The sequence below is a fragment of the Lytechinus variegatus genome, chromosome 1 (genome assembly GCF_018143015.1).
Source record: "Lytechinus variegatus isolate NC3 chromosome 1, Lvar_3.0, whole genome shotgun sequence".
NCBI classification, from domain to species: Eukaryota; Metazoa; Echinodermata; class Echinoidea; order Temnopleuroida; family Toxopneustidae; genus Lytechinus; species Lytechinus variegatus.
The window spans coordinates 64,190,216-64,208,178 of record NC_054740.1 but is presented as its reverse complement, the minus strand read 5'-3'; the positions used below and the strand labels follow the sequence as shown (position 1 = coordinate 64,208,178).

The 17,963-nt window shown below is 34.9% G+C and overlaps 1 protein-coding gene across 1 annotated transcript; it reads left to right on the top strand.

Moving 5' to 3' along the window:
- Window positions 1–2,824: 2,824 nt before the first annotated feature.
- LOC121419760 (nucleoporin NUP42-like) lies at window positions 2,825–17,218 on the top strand. Its single transcript, XM_041614219.1, has 7 exons — window positions 2,825–2,968; window positions 6,078–6,522; window positions 8,031–8,125; window positions 9,324–9,400; window positions 10,449–10,535; window positions 11,108–11,214; window positions 13,387–17,218. Exons 1-7 carry the CDS (start codon window positions 2,887–2,889, stop codon window positions 13,868–13,870), a joined length of 1,377 nt encoding a protein of 458 aa, XP_041470153.1. The 5' UTR covers window positions 2,825–2,886; the 3' UTR covers window positions 13,871–17,218.
- The last annotated feature ends 745 nt before the right edge of the window (window positions 17,219–17,963 follow it).

The following is a 17,963-nucleotide window of genomic DNA, read 5'->3' as shown; positions in this document are numbered from 1 at the left end:
ATTTTTGAGGAATTCGGCGGCCATTTTGAAAAATCGCTCGGAACCAATATCAGACGTATTCTAAAACAAAAATACTTATTAGATTTGTGTTCAGCAGCCAAAATGGCAACAGAATCCACTCGTTTTAAATTGAATTTCCCAAAAAAGGTTTTATTTGCCCACCCCTAATATAGCACTGTTTGTAACCAGGAACAGCATGATTACTTGAATAAACAATAATTGCTGCGAGCGCGAAAAATATCGGAACTCCTCTGCCTCACCGGGAGGATGCACGTGCATCAACCCCTCCCCCATGCAGCCTACGCCCTTGAGGGGGGCATGACAAAAACATACTTTTGAGTTCAAGGCAATGCTCAAAAGAGCCCTGGAAAATCCTCATTCAGCTTATCAAATATTTCAGATTTAGCCCCAGAAATAAAGGATAATTTCACCTAAAATACATAACCCAAAGTCATAAGAAGGGGAGGAAGGGAAAGCGTGCGGCGGTGGTTGATCCATGAGGTAGCTCCATGGGTGATCTGTGCCATCGAAGACTGCCCTCTTTTTTTTCTTTTCTTTTCTTTTCTTTCTTTCTTTCTTCCTTTCTTTCTTTCGTTCTTTCTTTCTTTCTTTCCTTCCTTCCTTCTTTATTTCTTTCCTTCCTTCCTTCTTTCTTTCTTTCTTTTTTCTTTTCTTCCTTTTTTCATCTATCTCTTGGGGAAGAAAATGAAAAATCCAACGAACATAAAACTCAAATTGAAAATTGGATGTAAAACAAGAAATTCATGACATTTTAAAATTTCGCTTAGTCAGTATGTAAATGAGGGGACTGATGACATCATCCACTTACTATTTCTTTTGATACATGAAATATTATTCAAACAATAAGAAACAAAAGAAATTGCGAGTAAGGTACCTCATCATCTCTCTTTTAAATATCATTGAGTTGTGCATCGAACCAATTGGTAGAAAAAAAATAATAGCGAAACTTTAAAATGTCATAACTTTCTTATTTTACATGCGAGTTTGGTGACATTTTCAGTGTACATTTATGCTTTTTTGATTTTTTTGGGGGCATATCAACAATTTTCTGGGGTGGACTTGACCTTTAATGTAATATTTTATCACTCGAATTCACAATTAAATGTCTAAACCTAAACCATGACAGATCTTCGAACACTTTGAAATTTTTAATTTTCTGGTGGCGTTCATTAATTGTATCATCTGTATGAATTATATAGAGATATCCCGGGGGGGGGCACGTACTCCATTGACGAGTGGAACTATGCGTGACCATGGTCACCATGGCCATGGGATTTCGAAAAGCACCTTAATCAAGTATTTTCCATGTTCTGAAAATGCCCCTGGAGGGGCCCGGGGGGGGGGCACTTTCTTAATTTGACAAGTGGATACCATGCGCGACCAGGAGATCTCAAAAAGCACTCTAAACAAGTATTTTCCATGTTCTGAAAATGCACCCTTAACAAGTATTGGCGGATGAAACCCTACCCTTAACAAGTATTGGAAAAAGAACGATACCCTTGACAAGTATTCCCTGAATTGACCCCCTAAACAGTACAGTATGTCCGTGACATATCAATTTAGTTAACTGATATGTCACGGACGTGATCACAGACGTCGGCTTTACCTTTACTTTCATATAGTACCACCCCACTCAACTCGCTCAAATCAGACCCTAAACACGTAGTGTTAGGGCAAAAAGCACATTCTTAATAAAGTGTTACATAGATGTTTTTTTGCATAATTATGTAACCCTCGCAAATTGGACCGTCACGGTAAACACCGTAGTTTTCCTGTAGGAAAATATACCCTTTTTACATCATTTTATGTCTTTGACACCCTTATGACGTTACATACATAACGTGCTCTATTTTGAAAAAGAGATCCTTTTTACATGTTTTTTCTGTCTTTCTTTTTGGGGTCACGCATGATATCCACTCGTCAATGGAAGTGCCCCCCCCCCCCCCACTCCCCGACAGATCCCGACAGATACATGTATGGTATGATTATGTCACTCAAAATTCTATGATTTTTGTATAATTCTATCCATTACAAGTAATTTCTATTATTTATATATAGTGTTTTGTTCATTTCTTTTGCAATGTGCCATTACTTGCATGATTTGAACTGAACGAAATTCATAAATACATGTAGGCCTAAAGGGGAATCCAACCCAAATAAAAACTTGTTTTCATAAGAAAAAGAAAAATCAGACAAGTTGATAGGTGAAAGTTTGAACAATATTGGACAAACAACAAGAAAGTTATGAATTTTTAAAAGTTGTAAATATTGGTAATCACTATACCCATGGAGACTTCAAATTGGCCGCATATGGGATGTCATAGTGATGTAAGGCAAGGACTACTCTTCCATGTACTCCAATACATATTATGGCTAAACTGTCATTTTTCCCAAAATTTTTATTTCAAATTATATTTTTCTTTCATGAGGACATACTACAATATACTACCTGGGCTATATTTAGATTACTGCCCCAGGGGAATGGGTACTTAGAAGAAAACCACAAATCCCTGATTATAAAGTACATGGCCTATGGGAAAGTTGTCCTTGCCCCTTGTCATAATTTACTTACACAGTTGCCAATTTGAAATCTACATAGTATTAGTGATCTCTATTTTAAAGCAGCTATAACTTTCTTATTGCTTGTCCGATTTCTTTCAAACTTTCACCATTCTGTTTAATTTATTTTTCTCCTTCCCAACATAACATTTTATGGCCAAGGCTGGATTCCCCTTTAACCTTTTGTTACTCTACAAATCAAAAATAAAAATATCAAATAGAAAATACTATTTGCCGATACAATAGAAAGAGAAAACCTTGAATGAATGAATTGGGCCCGGGAATCGGGACTTTATATCATAAAAAATGCCTGTTTGTCGTTATTTTCAACAAGGAAACTGTCGATTTGGTGATAGATGTCGATATGAGCATCCTAGAAATCAGTCAGGTATGTTTCATTTCTTGGTATTGAAGGAGGTTCTTCGATTTTCGACGAATCTCTGCACCGTGCTATTTTTTGTAGGTGCCCCATGCACCTAAATTGGTGTAAGCTCCAAGTCCAAGTTGGATCTAGAATCAACAATGGCAAAAGTTTCGGTCTCTGTTCATTTTTGCTCAGCTGAACTCCAAAAATTTGTTTTATATTAAAAATATGAAAAGATGGGGGAAACTTTCCACCCTGTTTGCGTTACTTTCTTGTTTTTCGACAGCACGCATATAATTATAGATAGCGATCGCAACGGGTTCGCGTTTAACACATTTCCTATTCTGCCAACACACAAAATGGGCAAAATTCATTGAGCCAGTGTATCAACATTTCAAATCCTTTTTTCATAAAATGTTACGATCTTTTTCTATTATATCTAAACTTCTTATTTCTAGTCAATTTACTCACATTTGCATCGCCAAAATGTTGTTTTTAAGGCCGTTTTCGAGAGCACCACCTGTCCGTCATCACACGATGGAAGTCGCCATTTTGGAAAATATGACTCCAGAACCGGGTTAATCTTGCAAGTTACTTTTACTTGTTGACACCCTCTAGGGGCATCAAATAACCATGTGTTATGTATCATTAAAATCGGCAGACTTTCTTCTACAAGTTAGTGACGATTTCAGTTCAATGTCGGCAATGTTTTTCGTTACAAAAAGGAGTTTTTTGGACACTTACGGTAAATCGTGTTTCTATTTTCTTACTTCAAAGCCGTATAAACAGAAAATTTCCCAGGGAACAGTCAAATATCAGATATAAATTAATTCTTTGAAGTGTATTTGTATCAGAAAATCTAATTTTGATATATAAGAATGTGTCGCATAGCTGCGCAAGAGGCGAATGCAAGCCCATGTTGTGCCGCCTAGAGTGTGATTTTGGTGCCATGGCTGACCGAAAGGAGTGAGTGGGCGTGGTGGCCGTGGGTGTGGTACTTGATGCATGTATGTTATTGTTAAACCCATTGAAATTAGTTGTAGGTGATAAGTTGTGCATTTGATTTCTGCATGAATTATGTTTATTGATGATAAATTAATGATAATTTCAACTTAATATTTCAAGAAAAAAAAAACAGGCGGGAATTAAAGCACGTTTAATTCCAGTCTCATTTTTTTTCATGGCGTACAGGCGCAGACCATGCATTGACTGCTGCCTGGTACTGGTATTAAAATGAATAGATACATGACTATATCTATATATTCTGTTTTGTGTCATCATATCAATAAGCTGTCTCATCAATTATTATTCACATGATGTACACAATAATGGGTCCCTGTTTTATTATGTTTACTAGGAGGGAGATTATTTTGTAAATGTGATTTTAAATGTAGTAGAAATTCAGATAATGTCAGAGACTTGCTTTTTAACTTTATATATTCCAATATATTTAATGTTAATATATTCTATAATTCTAAGCAGTGGAGTACATTTCTAGCTACTGTTGCAGCTCCAGCTGTCTGATCTCGCATTCTCAGATCTGCAAACAAAAAGAGACATCATGGTAATTATACAGAATACAGAGTGAACATGGACAAACAGAAAGAAAAAAAAAATTTACTTGCAAAACTTAATTTTCTACTTTTGAATGATATAAATCTTACAGATACCGGGAAGTATAGTGGGACATTCATTTTTATTTTCTGATTAAAGTCTGTTGAGGAATGAGACCCCCAAGAGTTGATTAATTTTTTTTAACAACGCAAAGCGTTCCATGCATTTCTCTTGTCTTATTCTAATTTGTTATCTTACTATATTTTCACAAATAGAAGCTGTTTGAATAAGAAAAATATGAAGGTAACACAGCCATGCTCTACAAGATCACCTCTTGTGTTGCATTTTAGTCAAATTAACTTAGTAACCTACATGAAAAAAAAGTATGGAAGTTTCTTAGATCTACAAGTACCTGTAGATCTGCCACCCAATGGGTACTTGTCTTGGGTGGCAGAAAAGTTCTGCATATAGCGTCCCTTTAAGAGGCCATATCTTCAGTTATGGTGCTCCAAATGTAATTTGGTCTTCACCATTGAATTTGTCTTGAAAAAACCTTTCAAGTGATGTATAATTTGTCTGTATTTAAAAAAAAAATTATGTAATATAGCTATTATAGATAATTCCCTCTAGAAAAATCTAATTATATTCTTTCAAAATAAAGGCCTGGTAACCCTGGTATATTTGTTTTATATCCTTCTTTTAGAACATAAGAACATTAGATCTTGATAACCTACATGTAGTTGTAATTTTATTTCAGCCCTTTTGTTTTAATATAGGTAACGCGCTGCACTGACTTACCTACTTTTCCTGAAGCGACACGCTCAGTGGAACATGGATTAGCGCTGCGCCGTCCCTTCACAAGACTTGCCCGGTAGAGTCGCCACACAGACCGTGTGCCTGAGAGGCCGCATGATCTGCGACATCACTGATAGAATAGTGCGTTATTCCATCGTTGACATAAATTAATTTTCTTCAGTGGAAATTTCATTTTCAACATCATCGCAAAATAGTGAGAATATGTTTGGACTTAGTGACATGATCCTATCTAAATCAATCAGCATACAGGATTTAATTTATGTAGGATATACATGTAAAACAATACATGTAGCACCGGTGTGTTGGCTTAGTCGGTAGAGCATCCGTCTCACAACAGGGGGTTCAAACACCTGCTGCGTCAGACCAAAAGATATTAAAAGAAGGGAGTTGCTGCTACCCTGTTTTGGGTTCAACGATTAAAGGGATAGAGCCTTATCGATCTGGGCCCACGATCAATTGGGCAAAGCTTTGCGAAGTATTTCATTTCATGTCTATTTCTAACAAGAAAATATGGATTTTCATTTCATCATTCATCATATTTGGTTAACTGAACCTTTAGTATTCTATGCTTTTATTAAAATCTAAATTTTTATAGCAATTTAAAGAATGCTGAAAGAAAGTGAAATGCATGTACATTGTACATTGTATTTGTTATGGTATATTAAGACTTTATGTCTGACAGTGAATTAAAACTTTGGAAAAAAGTATTATTTAGATTGACCTTTTTAATTTTCTTTTTTACCTTTTATTTTTTTGTGTGAAGGGTTTGGCAACCAAGGCAGTTTCAGAGGTGGCGGAGGAGGAGGAGGAGGGGGAGGATCCCAGTCACAGTATAAATGGAGCAGCTCAAACTATGGTACCCAGCAACACTATGGTACCCAGCAACACTATGGTAGCCAGCAACAGAGGGGTCAAGGATCAAGGGATCTCTTTTCAGGAGGAGGAGGTGGAGATGGATCGTGGGGGAACAGAGGGAGCCATGGTCAGGGAGGCTACCAAGGAGGAGGCAGGGGATCTTGGGCTGGAGGTGGATCAAACCGTGATGGGGGGTTTAGGGGAGGAGGAGGGGGAAAACAAGTGAATTTTAAAGATTCATTCAACACTTTCCAGGGAAATAAGTTCGGAGCGCTTGCTGACCAAGGCTCAAGGGACGATAGGAGCAACCAGGCACATGGTAACACACAAGATGTCTCTGCCCAGGAGATTATGTGAGTATAGATTTCTATCAAGGATGTCTAGCTTAGAAGATCTCTCCAAATCATTTCCAGTGTTGTGAACTTTATGCCGTATTGCTGAATTGCTAAGTTTCTAACAAGACCTTATGTCTTTCTTCAGTTTGTTTTCTTCTGTACTTTATCCAGACTTTTATTGTATACCCTGATTGAAGCAATAATTTACAAATAGACTGAGAATGAAGTTTGATAATGTAAAAAGGCGAAGTATTAGTCATGATTGTCATTATTTAATGAAAATCTTTTCTTCATTTTAAAATTTAAATGCACCTGGTGTTCGAACTTTAAAGTTCAAGATAATGTTAATTTGAGTAAATAGAGAAAAATCAAGTCAGCAAAATGCTGAAAATTTCATCAAAATTGGATGTAAAATAAGAAAGATATGACACTTTAAAGTTTTGCTTATTTTTCACAAAACAGTTTGTTTTTCTATTGTTTGAATTATACAATATTTCATTTTTTATAGATTTGACAATAAGGACCAAAATTGACTGAATCATACAGTATAAAACAATGCTCATTCCATGTGTTCATGGAGGAATAAATCGTTGTTTACTTGACAACGAGGAGGAAAATAGAATATTTTATATTTCATATAATAAAATATAAATGAAATAGTGAGTGGATGACGTCATCAGTCTCCTCATTTGCATACCCACCAGGATGTGCATAGAACTGTTTTGTGAAATTAAGCGAAACTTTAAAATGTCATAACTTTATTATTTTACATCCGATTTTGATAAAGTTTTCAGTGTTATGCTTGTTGGATTTTTCTCTTTTTATTCAAATCAACTTTTTGTTGGGGTGGACTTGTCCTTTAACAAACCACTTCCCCATCCTAAAATGTACCCTCAATTTTCTGTTAAAATCAATCCACTCATTATTAAATGCCTTGGTTTGACTTTAAAAATATGAGCTGCAAGGTCCCTCTTGTCACCTGTGAAGCCTTGAAAAACTGCAACTGAAAATCATTATTAGACAGTGCTTTAAAGAAGTGAAAAATATGGAACGCCAGCAATGTCAACATCTAAATTGCATGGTTGTTCAAAATATTTTCCAGATATGTATATTCATACATTCATTGTTTTCTTCAGAATTCAGTGTTCTTCTCAAAATTTGCAAGAGACATTGTGCAAATTTCCTATAGTAGAAATTGTGACATTGATGGATTTCCATATTAGCTGAGATTGATTGGATCAATTGTAACTCTTTGTTAGACAGGGCCCAGAAACACTATAGAAATACATATATATATTTTACTAATATAAGACTCTCCATGAGATGAATTGTATAAAGATTTTCAGTCACTCAGACAACTTGAAAGTGTCTTCTCGAACTTGATTTTTTTTCCAGTATTTATTTTTATCCATTTGAACAATAAGACAACACTCATCGAACTACACAATTTTTGTTTAAAAAGGACCTCTGTTATGTTAACCTTTGTTTTGAATTACTGACTTGCTTCTTTGTTTTTCCTTTAACAGGGATGGTATTCTCTATGACATGGAGGAATGGGAGAGTGGGAAGATGTGGCCTTTTAGCTGTTACGGACCTAACAAATCAAAATCTTGCTTGGCAGGTCAGTTACATTCACTGATCTGAATACTATCTGGATGGGCGGTGGAGCGTCTTGGACTGAAGCCATCGTCCGCCATCTTAGGACCATAACACAGCGAACAAAGCCATTTATTCTACTCGTCGTGGACCAGATTTTAATGCTTTTTCTCGTGTTTTAATATCACAGAAAATAAAAACCTATATCATTTTTTACAAGACTGATAATAGCACTTCTCCAAACTCATGATATCCGCATCGGTGACTTCATTTCTGGAAAGCCAATCAGCGTGCAACTGCCCATCCAGATAGAATTCAGATCAGTAGTTGCAATATTCCGTAATGTCAAATTCGCAATGACAGAGGTGCCAATTTGCCAAGTAGTACTGATTTTTTTCAGTACTGTATTTAACGCTGAAAAATGAGATGAATACGATGGTGTCATGCAACATACTATTTCTTAAATTCATTTTTATTTGTTGTCCTACAGGGTTTCTTTGAAAATACTGATTTTCAGCCTTGAAAATAATGAAATATTCTTTTTGTTTAGGTTGGCAGTTCTGAAATAAAATTGTATTAAATGCTACTTCATTAAATGCAACAGAAAATTGTAGTCAAGCAATGTTATTATTTGTTCAATGAAGTTTTGATAACTATTGAACTATTGAAGTACTGACAGATATTATGTTCTGTTTTGCCCGTGTCCTGCATCAACTAGACTATCTGTTTTATTTTATTTTATTTCATTTATTTATTTATTTGTTGATTATTTTGTCTATTTATTCATTTATTTGTTTATTCAAAAAAAATTTGTGGGGAGGGGTTGGAAATCGATGTTGATACACGCTGTACACATGCTTATTTCAAAGAGGAGCTTAACTTCAAGGAGCTTTTAGCAGACAGCAATTGTCTTGCCATAGGGCCATACATGCATCCATCAGGAGATTCTGGTTGATTTTCGCAATACAGTAGTATTTTGTGAATTTGGGTTTTGAAATTTTTATGTAAATTCAGTATATTTTGAAAACTCAAAGAAAAATTGCACTCCAAAATTGTCTTTTAAAAATTGAAAAATGAAACGTAAGGCTGAAAACTTTTTCACTGTAAAGAAAGGTTTTTTTGTTTACATTTTTTATGGAGGGGTCATTTTGAAAAAAAATTTGAATCATTTTAATGTGCATATCTGAGTTAAAAGCAGCATATTTTCATTGTTTCAACTCTAGGTCTGGAGGATTTATCCCAGGAGGAGCTTCGATTCTTAGCGTACACCGCAGAGAAAGCTAAGCAGTTTGACCAATATGTAAGAATTTTGTATGTTAAAAAAAACACTTTCATGTGTGACCAGCCACCCCCAAACCAACAATAATTCACCAGTGAAGGTTCTCTGTAAAAAAGAAACTTGGTCTTCAAAAAGTAAAACTTGCTCACATTTTGTTTTTAATCAGTAATCACTTTGTCTACAAGTGGTTTGTCTTCTTCTTAGATCATATAATACCACATAGGGTAAACCCATTTGGTTTGCTTTAATGTCGATCTGCTTGTCAGTTGGTCTACCCTACACGGAATGTGGTTCACTAAATTTATTGTTCATTTAGTCTAATGCCCTACTCTGTCTAATTTCCACTTTATGTTCTTATTACTGGTTACTTTGGCAGATGAAAATTTGGTCCATTAAAGGGGAAGTTCACCCTGAAGAAAACTTTGTTGTAAAAATAGCAGAAAAAATAGTAAAAAATATTGGTGAAGGTTTGAGGGAAATCCGTTAAAGAGTAAGAAAGTTATAAGAGTTCAAAGTTTTGGATTTGTGACGTCATAAACGAGCAGCTGCCCCATGTGTTATGTAATATAAAATGCATGAATTTCAAATTCTGGATGGTTCCTGATGACTTAATTTTTATTTCTATTCACGATCGGGTGTGAAATGATTTGTCTATTGATATACAAAAGGTACAGTGAAAACCATTTTCAATTTTCTGAGAAAATGACATTTCATTGATTTTTTACCATTCGCTATGTAGGAATGCTGCTCGCATATGACGTCACAAATCAAATAATAGAAATTATAATAACTTTTTAATTATTTGATGAATTTTTCTCAAACCTTTGGCAATATTTTTTATTATTTTTTCTACTATTTTTACAATTAACTTTTTGTCAGGGTGAACTTCCCCTTTAACAGTTCATCTACCCTTGTAGACTAAATGGTGTTAGACCAATTTGATAAAAGATGGACAAAGATATGGCTTATTGACTGGAAATTATGTTAATAAATGCTCAGTAACTTTGAAAATGTACTTGCAGTGGATTTTACAAATACTTTTTTTCAATTGCCTGTTTTTTGTCAATAGAGGGCAGCCTGTACTACAGCTATGGATGCAGTGAAGAATAAAAGGAACCAGCTTAAGAAGCCTTCCCAGTCCATGAAGAACCAATTGGTAAGTATATCAGATTCATCTTGTAAATTTGATATAGATTTATCTCTGAAATTCCATATTGGTTTGCTTATTTATTATGAATACGTCTCTCATATGACTATTAAGTGATATATTTTTTTTTTATTTATTCACTTATGCATGCATGCAGTGCATAGGCTAACTAATATTCAAACTAGCAGAATATTTATTTTATCTCTAATATGACTTGATAAAGTGCTATTTATTTATTTATTCATGGAAATATAGGACCTCTGTGACCTTTGATCCCATGACTTCAAATCAATTCAGGTCATTGTAAATAAGCTTTTTCGGTAAACCGGTATTATTAACACAGCCCGGTATGGAATATAGAATGGTGCACATACTGCCACCCAACATTTAATGCTGTGATATCAACATACCACAAAGAGAGCAAAGACAAAACAAAAAAAACACAACATGATGGTTTTAAATTACCCTCAAAAATATTTATCTGAAGTCATAAACATTAGAAAAGGCATCTGTAAATGTAGAGAAATAAGAAAGAATACTTTCTTTTTTCATATACAAATATGCATTTTGTATTAATTTAGGTGGACATATACAAAGGAGCATCAGATAAGAATCCATTTGCAGAAGCCAACTCAACTAATATTTTTGGTAACAGTGTCCCGTCCCTAACTGACATCTTTGGTGCCAAGTGAGTATCGTATGCGTTCAAGTTTGTAGAAAGATTAGGTAAACAGGGAATGAAATGAAATGCTTCGAAAAAATATACCAGTTACGTACTCGAAGAATGGGAAACGTGTGTTGATTTGTTATGGAACAATCACTTTTATATTGATAGATTTTTGTTTAAATCATTATTCCATGAAACCTAAAGTAATTGAAAGTTTCTATCATGATTTGCTTTTTCCAAAATTATCAGGTAGCAACACGATATTGAATGAAATATCACCCCAGTTATTACTTTAAAAGAAATTATAAAATTCATTCCAAAATTTTTTAGCATCTGATCACAATGCATGTTGCCCTCAACATAACTTTCATAATGTGAAAACTGAATTCTTTAAAAAAATCTTATAACCAATTGTTATGCTAATTAATTTGTAGGATTCTGATTGAATGGACTTAAACAAAGTTGGTTGCAACATTTTTTTTGTATAGATATATTTTTTTTTTTATATTCCATATATGTATTTCTTTTTTTCTCCTTTTTTCAATGAAAATCATTGGCAACACCTTTGATATTAAGCAACATATTCAATTAAGTTTCGTCAGTGAAAGTAACAATGATGATATATTTATGAATTTTGAAATAAGAAAAAGAATTTGTGTTAGATTTGTTCATGAATTCAAATTATTTTACCAGTTATCTCAGATTTGGTATAAAATGGGTACCTGGCAGGAATTTATCGCTTTAAATGCTAGTGCGCTGTAAAAGGCTTGCCGGGCTGAAGACAGGCGAACGATTTCCAACATCCCTTTGGAAGGGCAGAGAGATGTTAAATGGTGTGTGATATGCACTGTACATTATTAGTGTTATTGCACAAGATTCAAAAGAAAGAAAAAGTCAAGAAACGATGTAATTAACTTTCATTGTTTGTTCATTCACCTGCAATCCATGATCAGAGTAGTAACACTGTACTATAGGTGTGTGATATTATTACATGTATCTTGAGGGCTTCAAGTACTAGAAATGATCTTCGAACCTGGAATGTTCAGCTTCCTGTCAGAAGTCTAAATGATTGGAAATGCAGTCTTTGGCCTGCACCTTAAAAGGGTTACTCCAGGCTGAAAATTATTTGATTTGAACAGATTAAGTAAAGTCAGGCTGACAGAACACTGAAAAATGTTATCAACATTGGACAAGGAATAACAGAGTTATGACATTTTAAAGTTTTACATTATTCTTCAAATCATGAATATGCAGTGGCAAGCTAATGATATCATTTCTCACTTATTCTTTTGTATTGTATTATATAAATTGTTAAATTATTTTTATTCACATTTTTTGTCCCAAGAATTTCAAAATATTGGATTGAATACTAATTTAATGTGTAAAGATAAACATTGCTGCAATCTAAACCATACAAACATTTTATATGAAATATATGATATGATTATTTTATGTAATGACATAAGATAAGCAAAGTGGGGACATTGGATCATCAGCCCATCTGTTGCATGTTCATAATGACATGCATATAACTGTTTTTGCAAAATATTGCATATCTCAAAAAATTGCTCCAAAGCATGATTTTATATTCAAATCTTTTTTATTCCCAGCTAAAATTCATGAATTTTTGGCTGGGTTGAAAGCGGAAACAAAATCAATAAAAGTTTGAGTATCATTTAATGAGCAATAAGAAATTTATGAGCATTTGAATTTTGTAATCACCACTGCTATGGAGATCCTCCTATTGGTGATGTAAACAAGATCTATGAGGTCATCCATGTACAACTACTCTCCCCTATTGGACACTGAAGCTATACCCCAAAACATCTCTTTTTTGCCTATTTTGATGACTTTACATACAATTCATGATGTAATATTGTGAAAAATCTATGACATGTCCTCTCATAAAAAATGAACACCTGATCTTGCCTTTATAAAAAAGAAACCTTTATAAAAAAGGAAAATTTGCATGAAATTTATACTAAAGTAATGGGTGTTGACATCACAGGTCTTGGCCGCATTGCCAATGAGGGAATCTACATAGCATTTGTGATCTCAATATAAAAATCCTCATAATTCAATATCCATTCAATCCTTCTCAAACTTTCATTAATCTTTTTCTTTGATTTTCCTCTTTTATGTGAATTCAACTGATACATGATTTCATTCTCCTTTAACTAATTTCCCTTCCAGCCTTGCCAACATCAAAGTGGCGTCAGATTCCAGCACAAGTACAGGAACAATGTTTGGGAAGCAACCATCAACAGGTTCATCTCTTCTAGGTGTCTCACCTGGGGCAGCAGAAAGCGCACCTGCTGCGCCAAGTAGCTCTTCACTCTTTAACAGAACTCAAGGTCCCACCCAACCTGTCTTTGGTGGTGCAGTTGGGAAATCAGATACACCAGCCCCTGCCTTTGGATCAGCGCCGTCCAGTAGTGCTTCTTCCGCTTCATCGGTCTTCGGATCGGGGTCACAGACCTCTGTAGGATCCGGTACAGGTTTGTTTGGTAAAGGACCATCGACTCCAACGGTAGATCCCCAGCAACAGAAGGCAGAGTCTAGGACTTACACCCCAATGGCATCATTGACTCCTGAAGAGAAGGAACAGTTTGAAGCACCGATATTCACTTTAGGGAAAGTACCTACAAGGCCACCGCCCATTGAATTGGTGAGATGACACAGCTGACCAATGAGAACAATGCACTGTAAGACAGAATGGAAGAAAAGGAATAATTCGATGCTGACAGTCAACAAGACAGAGATATGGGAACAGACGGTCAGGATACACCTGAATTTAGAAATGGAAATCAGAATATTATTCTTTATTCCAAATTTGGCATTTTAATTATCGTCATTTGTGTCAATATTTGTTTCCTAGGGTAGACACTACTTACGATAAGCTTTACTATTGGGTCCTTCATATTGTACCCTCCTTCAGTCTAATTTGCTAGTCACCTAGTTAGAAGGCAGTGGGTCACATTTTCTTACCTGTAATTCTTTGGTATGCTTCAACAAGGACTTGAACCCATGGTCTTCCAATACAGATGCTCTCTGGGGATGTGCACCTGAAAGAGGTATTTGTATCTACAGAGCCTTGGGTGAACTCTTTCAAACACAGACTAGACCAGCACAAAAGGGATAGCAGAGTCCTTGTACAGACTTTTTACCCGGTGGAAGGAAGTTTCCAACTTGACAATCAATTCTGCTCCTTGCATACACACCACTTCCCTATTTTATATTCATATTGCATGAAGAATATTTCATTACTCCATGTGTTATGTGTGAGTATCAATTAATCTTAAAAACAAGACAAGCCCGTTTTTGGTAGATCATAGCGGGAGTGGTGGGGTTCACTGCATGATCGTGTCTGTGTCATCATCCATACAAAGCCATTCTAAAAACTATTTTGGTTTGACATGCAGGTGTGACACCAAACATATCTTCAGAGCTACCTGGGCATGGCAAATTTGGTCTTGGAAGTTGTGTGATATTTTAAAGTAAAACAGATATGAAAGTTTGCAGCAACATCTCATTTGCATTTTTCGACTTAATGCATGAAGTGTAACAGGCATTCTGGGCCTTGTCAAGGTGATAGGAAAACACAGTATTAAAACATCGTAGGACATGTATTAATTGGATAATATCTTTATTCTGAAGTCGGGTCTAATTCAAAGTCTGGCCTTAAGTTGTAGTTTAACTATGAATGGCCAAAAGGGAAATAATCTCTAATGGTACAGGTTCAGTTTATCTGCTAATTTGACTCTCAAATTGTTTCTGTCAATAGTAGATAAATAAGTTTTCTTCATCAAAGCATAGTAAACATTAGAAATATGCAATGTAAACAAATTTTTGACATATCTGCTTCCTATAAGTTTAGCCCAGAATTAAACCATGGCTTATAAAATTTTACAGACTTCAGAAAATGGGCCATAGTGGTTACTCTTTTGCTGGTGATATCAAAATGTGATTATTCTTATCTGGGTACCGTAACACAAAGAATAGCGATCGATCGTACGGTTGATTTTCACGATGGATTGTACATTGTAGTCGATGGAATCAATCATAGAAAAATGTTCTACAATCATTGCTAAGTTTTGTGTTACGGACCCCTGTTTTTATTGCAGTTGTAGATCACAACAATGTATATCAAAACTGACAGGGTTGAGGTCAAGTATGAGGTGTCAGCCATGATAATTGGGAGATTATGCATGTAGGTCTAACATCTCATTTGTGTCATCTAAACAAATGAATGAAGAGATTATTTCTTGTTTTTATATTTTTGTCCCCAACACAAGCTTTTTTTAATTGTTTTTCTTTTTCTTTATTTTGGGTGTGAATGAAAATTATTAAAGGGGTACTCCAGGCGGAAAATTATAGAACTCTTTTACCGAAAAAATGCAAAAACTTTATTACTTGTCCGGTTATGATGAAATTTTCACTGTTTTTTTTGTCAGATTTTACAAATTGAAACACATGATTTTCAGGCTGGGGTACCCCGTTAGAATTCATGGTAAATGGGAAATTAAAGGGTTTACTTGTCAATCATGTTACAATGATAATGAAAGATGACATCACTTTCTATAAAGTTTGCCTTTTTATATTTGGTATGGTTAAAACAGTTGAATTAATGTGACTAAAAACAGAGATTGAATGAATTCATTATATATGTTTATGATGATGATTTTAATGATTATGAAAAAAAACAGGTGATCAAAGAGATCAGGAATATAATGATGTAAATCGCAAACTGAATTGGACTGTTCAGGAATGTGTAGATTCAGACTCTGTCCATCTTACAAAGAGTTGTGATTGATTCCATCAAAGTCAATTTGCAACTGATTTAATTTTGTGTAATTAAGATCAATAACAATTTGAGTTTGATTTTAATCTTGTGGAGCGTTGGGGCCCAGTGGATTAGTCTTCTGACTTTGAAACAGAGGGTCATGGGATTGAATACCAGCCGTGGCGTAATTTCCTTTTCCATCCCAGGTGAAGCAAATGGGTACTTGGCAGGAATTTATTCCTTGAAATGCTTTCACACTTTATAAAGGTTGCAGGGCTAAAGCCAAGGTATTAATATCCGACTGCCCTGGGAACAATTTTTTTAACCTGGGGTGCTGATGTAAAATTTGAAAAAGCTCCCCCCCCCAAAAAAAAAAAAAGGTTTTCACTACAAAATTATTTAATTATGCTGCATATACTGTAGAGCGCTTAGAGACTTCTGACAAAGTAAGTTTAGGCGCTATATAAGCAAGTATAATTATTATGATTATTACAAAATGGTGATCAAACAGGTCCAGAGAGATTTGAAACGCCAAAAAAAAGAAGAAGTAAAAGAAAAGGTTTTCACTACAGAATGAAGGTAATTTTAGTTACATTTTCCAATTATTTACATCCCGCTTCTCAGGGCCATGCCTTTGGAAGCACATAGGGACATAATGTGTGTACGCTATACAAGAACTGCATCATTGTTATCTTTTTAACAACTCTTTTTGAGACAAAGATTTAAAGCTGACAAAAAGTCATGCTTTGATGCCAATGTGCATATTACTAGCAGGTTATATATTAAATATGCAATCTCATTAATGAATAGGTTTGAATGGGTTTCTAATTCAGTAACAATTTTCAGATGTGCGAATGTGGAGATCAGCTACCGTATACAAATGAGAATTTGTCCATTTTTCTTATAAATGTGTGTGAATTACCTTGAAATGCTGATGATACAACATTTACTCCTGTGAAATCTGCTACTGTCTTCATATCTCAGAGGGCACACATGTATGGTTAGAGTTAGGATTGTAATAGAACTGTTGGTTCAGAATAATGCAAAGATAAGGATGAGGGTCTTTTATATAGTGTTGGAGCTAAGATTTTATGTTTGGCTAAACATGCAAATTTTCTATTGTAGGAATAGTCTCCAGAGCAAAAGCTGTCATGGAAGCGAAATGTTGCAATTTCACATCATTTCTTCAATAGCTGAAAGAATGTTCACCGAATATCTATATTTTCAATAGATGTACCGTGATTTTCAGTAAATGTACCGTTTTTAAGAGACTTGGAATAAATGAATTTAAAAATGCTCTAAGCCTTTGATCTTTGGAATTCATTGTGTGTGGGGGAGGGAGGGGTGAGGTGTTGTGTTGTTTTACTTTGTTTCTTTGAGTGTAATTCAACTGCCCATTTGTTGCCCCTCCTGAGAAGTTCTCCAAAGTACTCCACTGGCAACTACAATATCTAAAAACCCTAAGACTTTTACCCTACCATCCCCATTAAAAGACCAGGGACTGAAGCAATTTTTGCTCCAATACAATGATATAACATTCATATTAACAACAATAAATCACTGTTTTGTTTATTTTATTCATAAGTGAATGAAAGTATAGTCCGGTTGATTTTGTTTGATTACTTTCATTTAATTTCCCCCTTTTGACAGTTCGACTATCAATTTCATGCAAATTTTGATTACATCTAATCTGATATACAGAAGAAAAGGAAACTGAATATACACATATATGTATACAAGTATATTGCGCCAATTAATGAACTTTGTTTTTGCACACTCACTGCTAAGACAAAATGCATGATGGAATTCATGACGCACCAATAAATTTCGCACTGTATGGTTACTATTCCTAGGCTGTATGTTATCTTTCGCTTTAGCATCGGCTGCTTAAAAAGTGCTTATTCATTCCATGGAAGTGATCCGGCCGGGTAACCCCGGCCGGATTCCTGACCTTCCTTACACAATAATGTTAACTTTGGCAAATAAA

Excerpts from the sequence above, each read along its gene's own strand:
- LOC121419760 (XM_041614219.1), top strand. The coding sequence starts at position 2,887 with ATGCCTGTTTGTCGTTATTTTCAACAAGGAAACTGTCGATTTGGTGAT. Across the intron at positions 8,126-9,323 it reads ATCAAAATCTTGCTTGGCAG|GTCTGGAGGATTTATCCCAG; the intron begins GTCAGTTACATT and ends TTTCAACTCTAG. Across the intron at positions 9,401-10,448 it reads CTAAGCAGTTTGACCAATAT|AGGGCAGCCTGTACTACAGC; the intron begins GTAAGAATTTTG and ends TTTTGTCAATAG.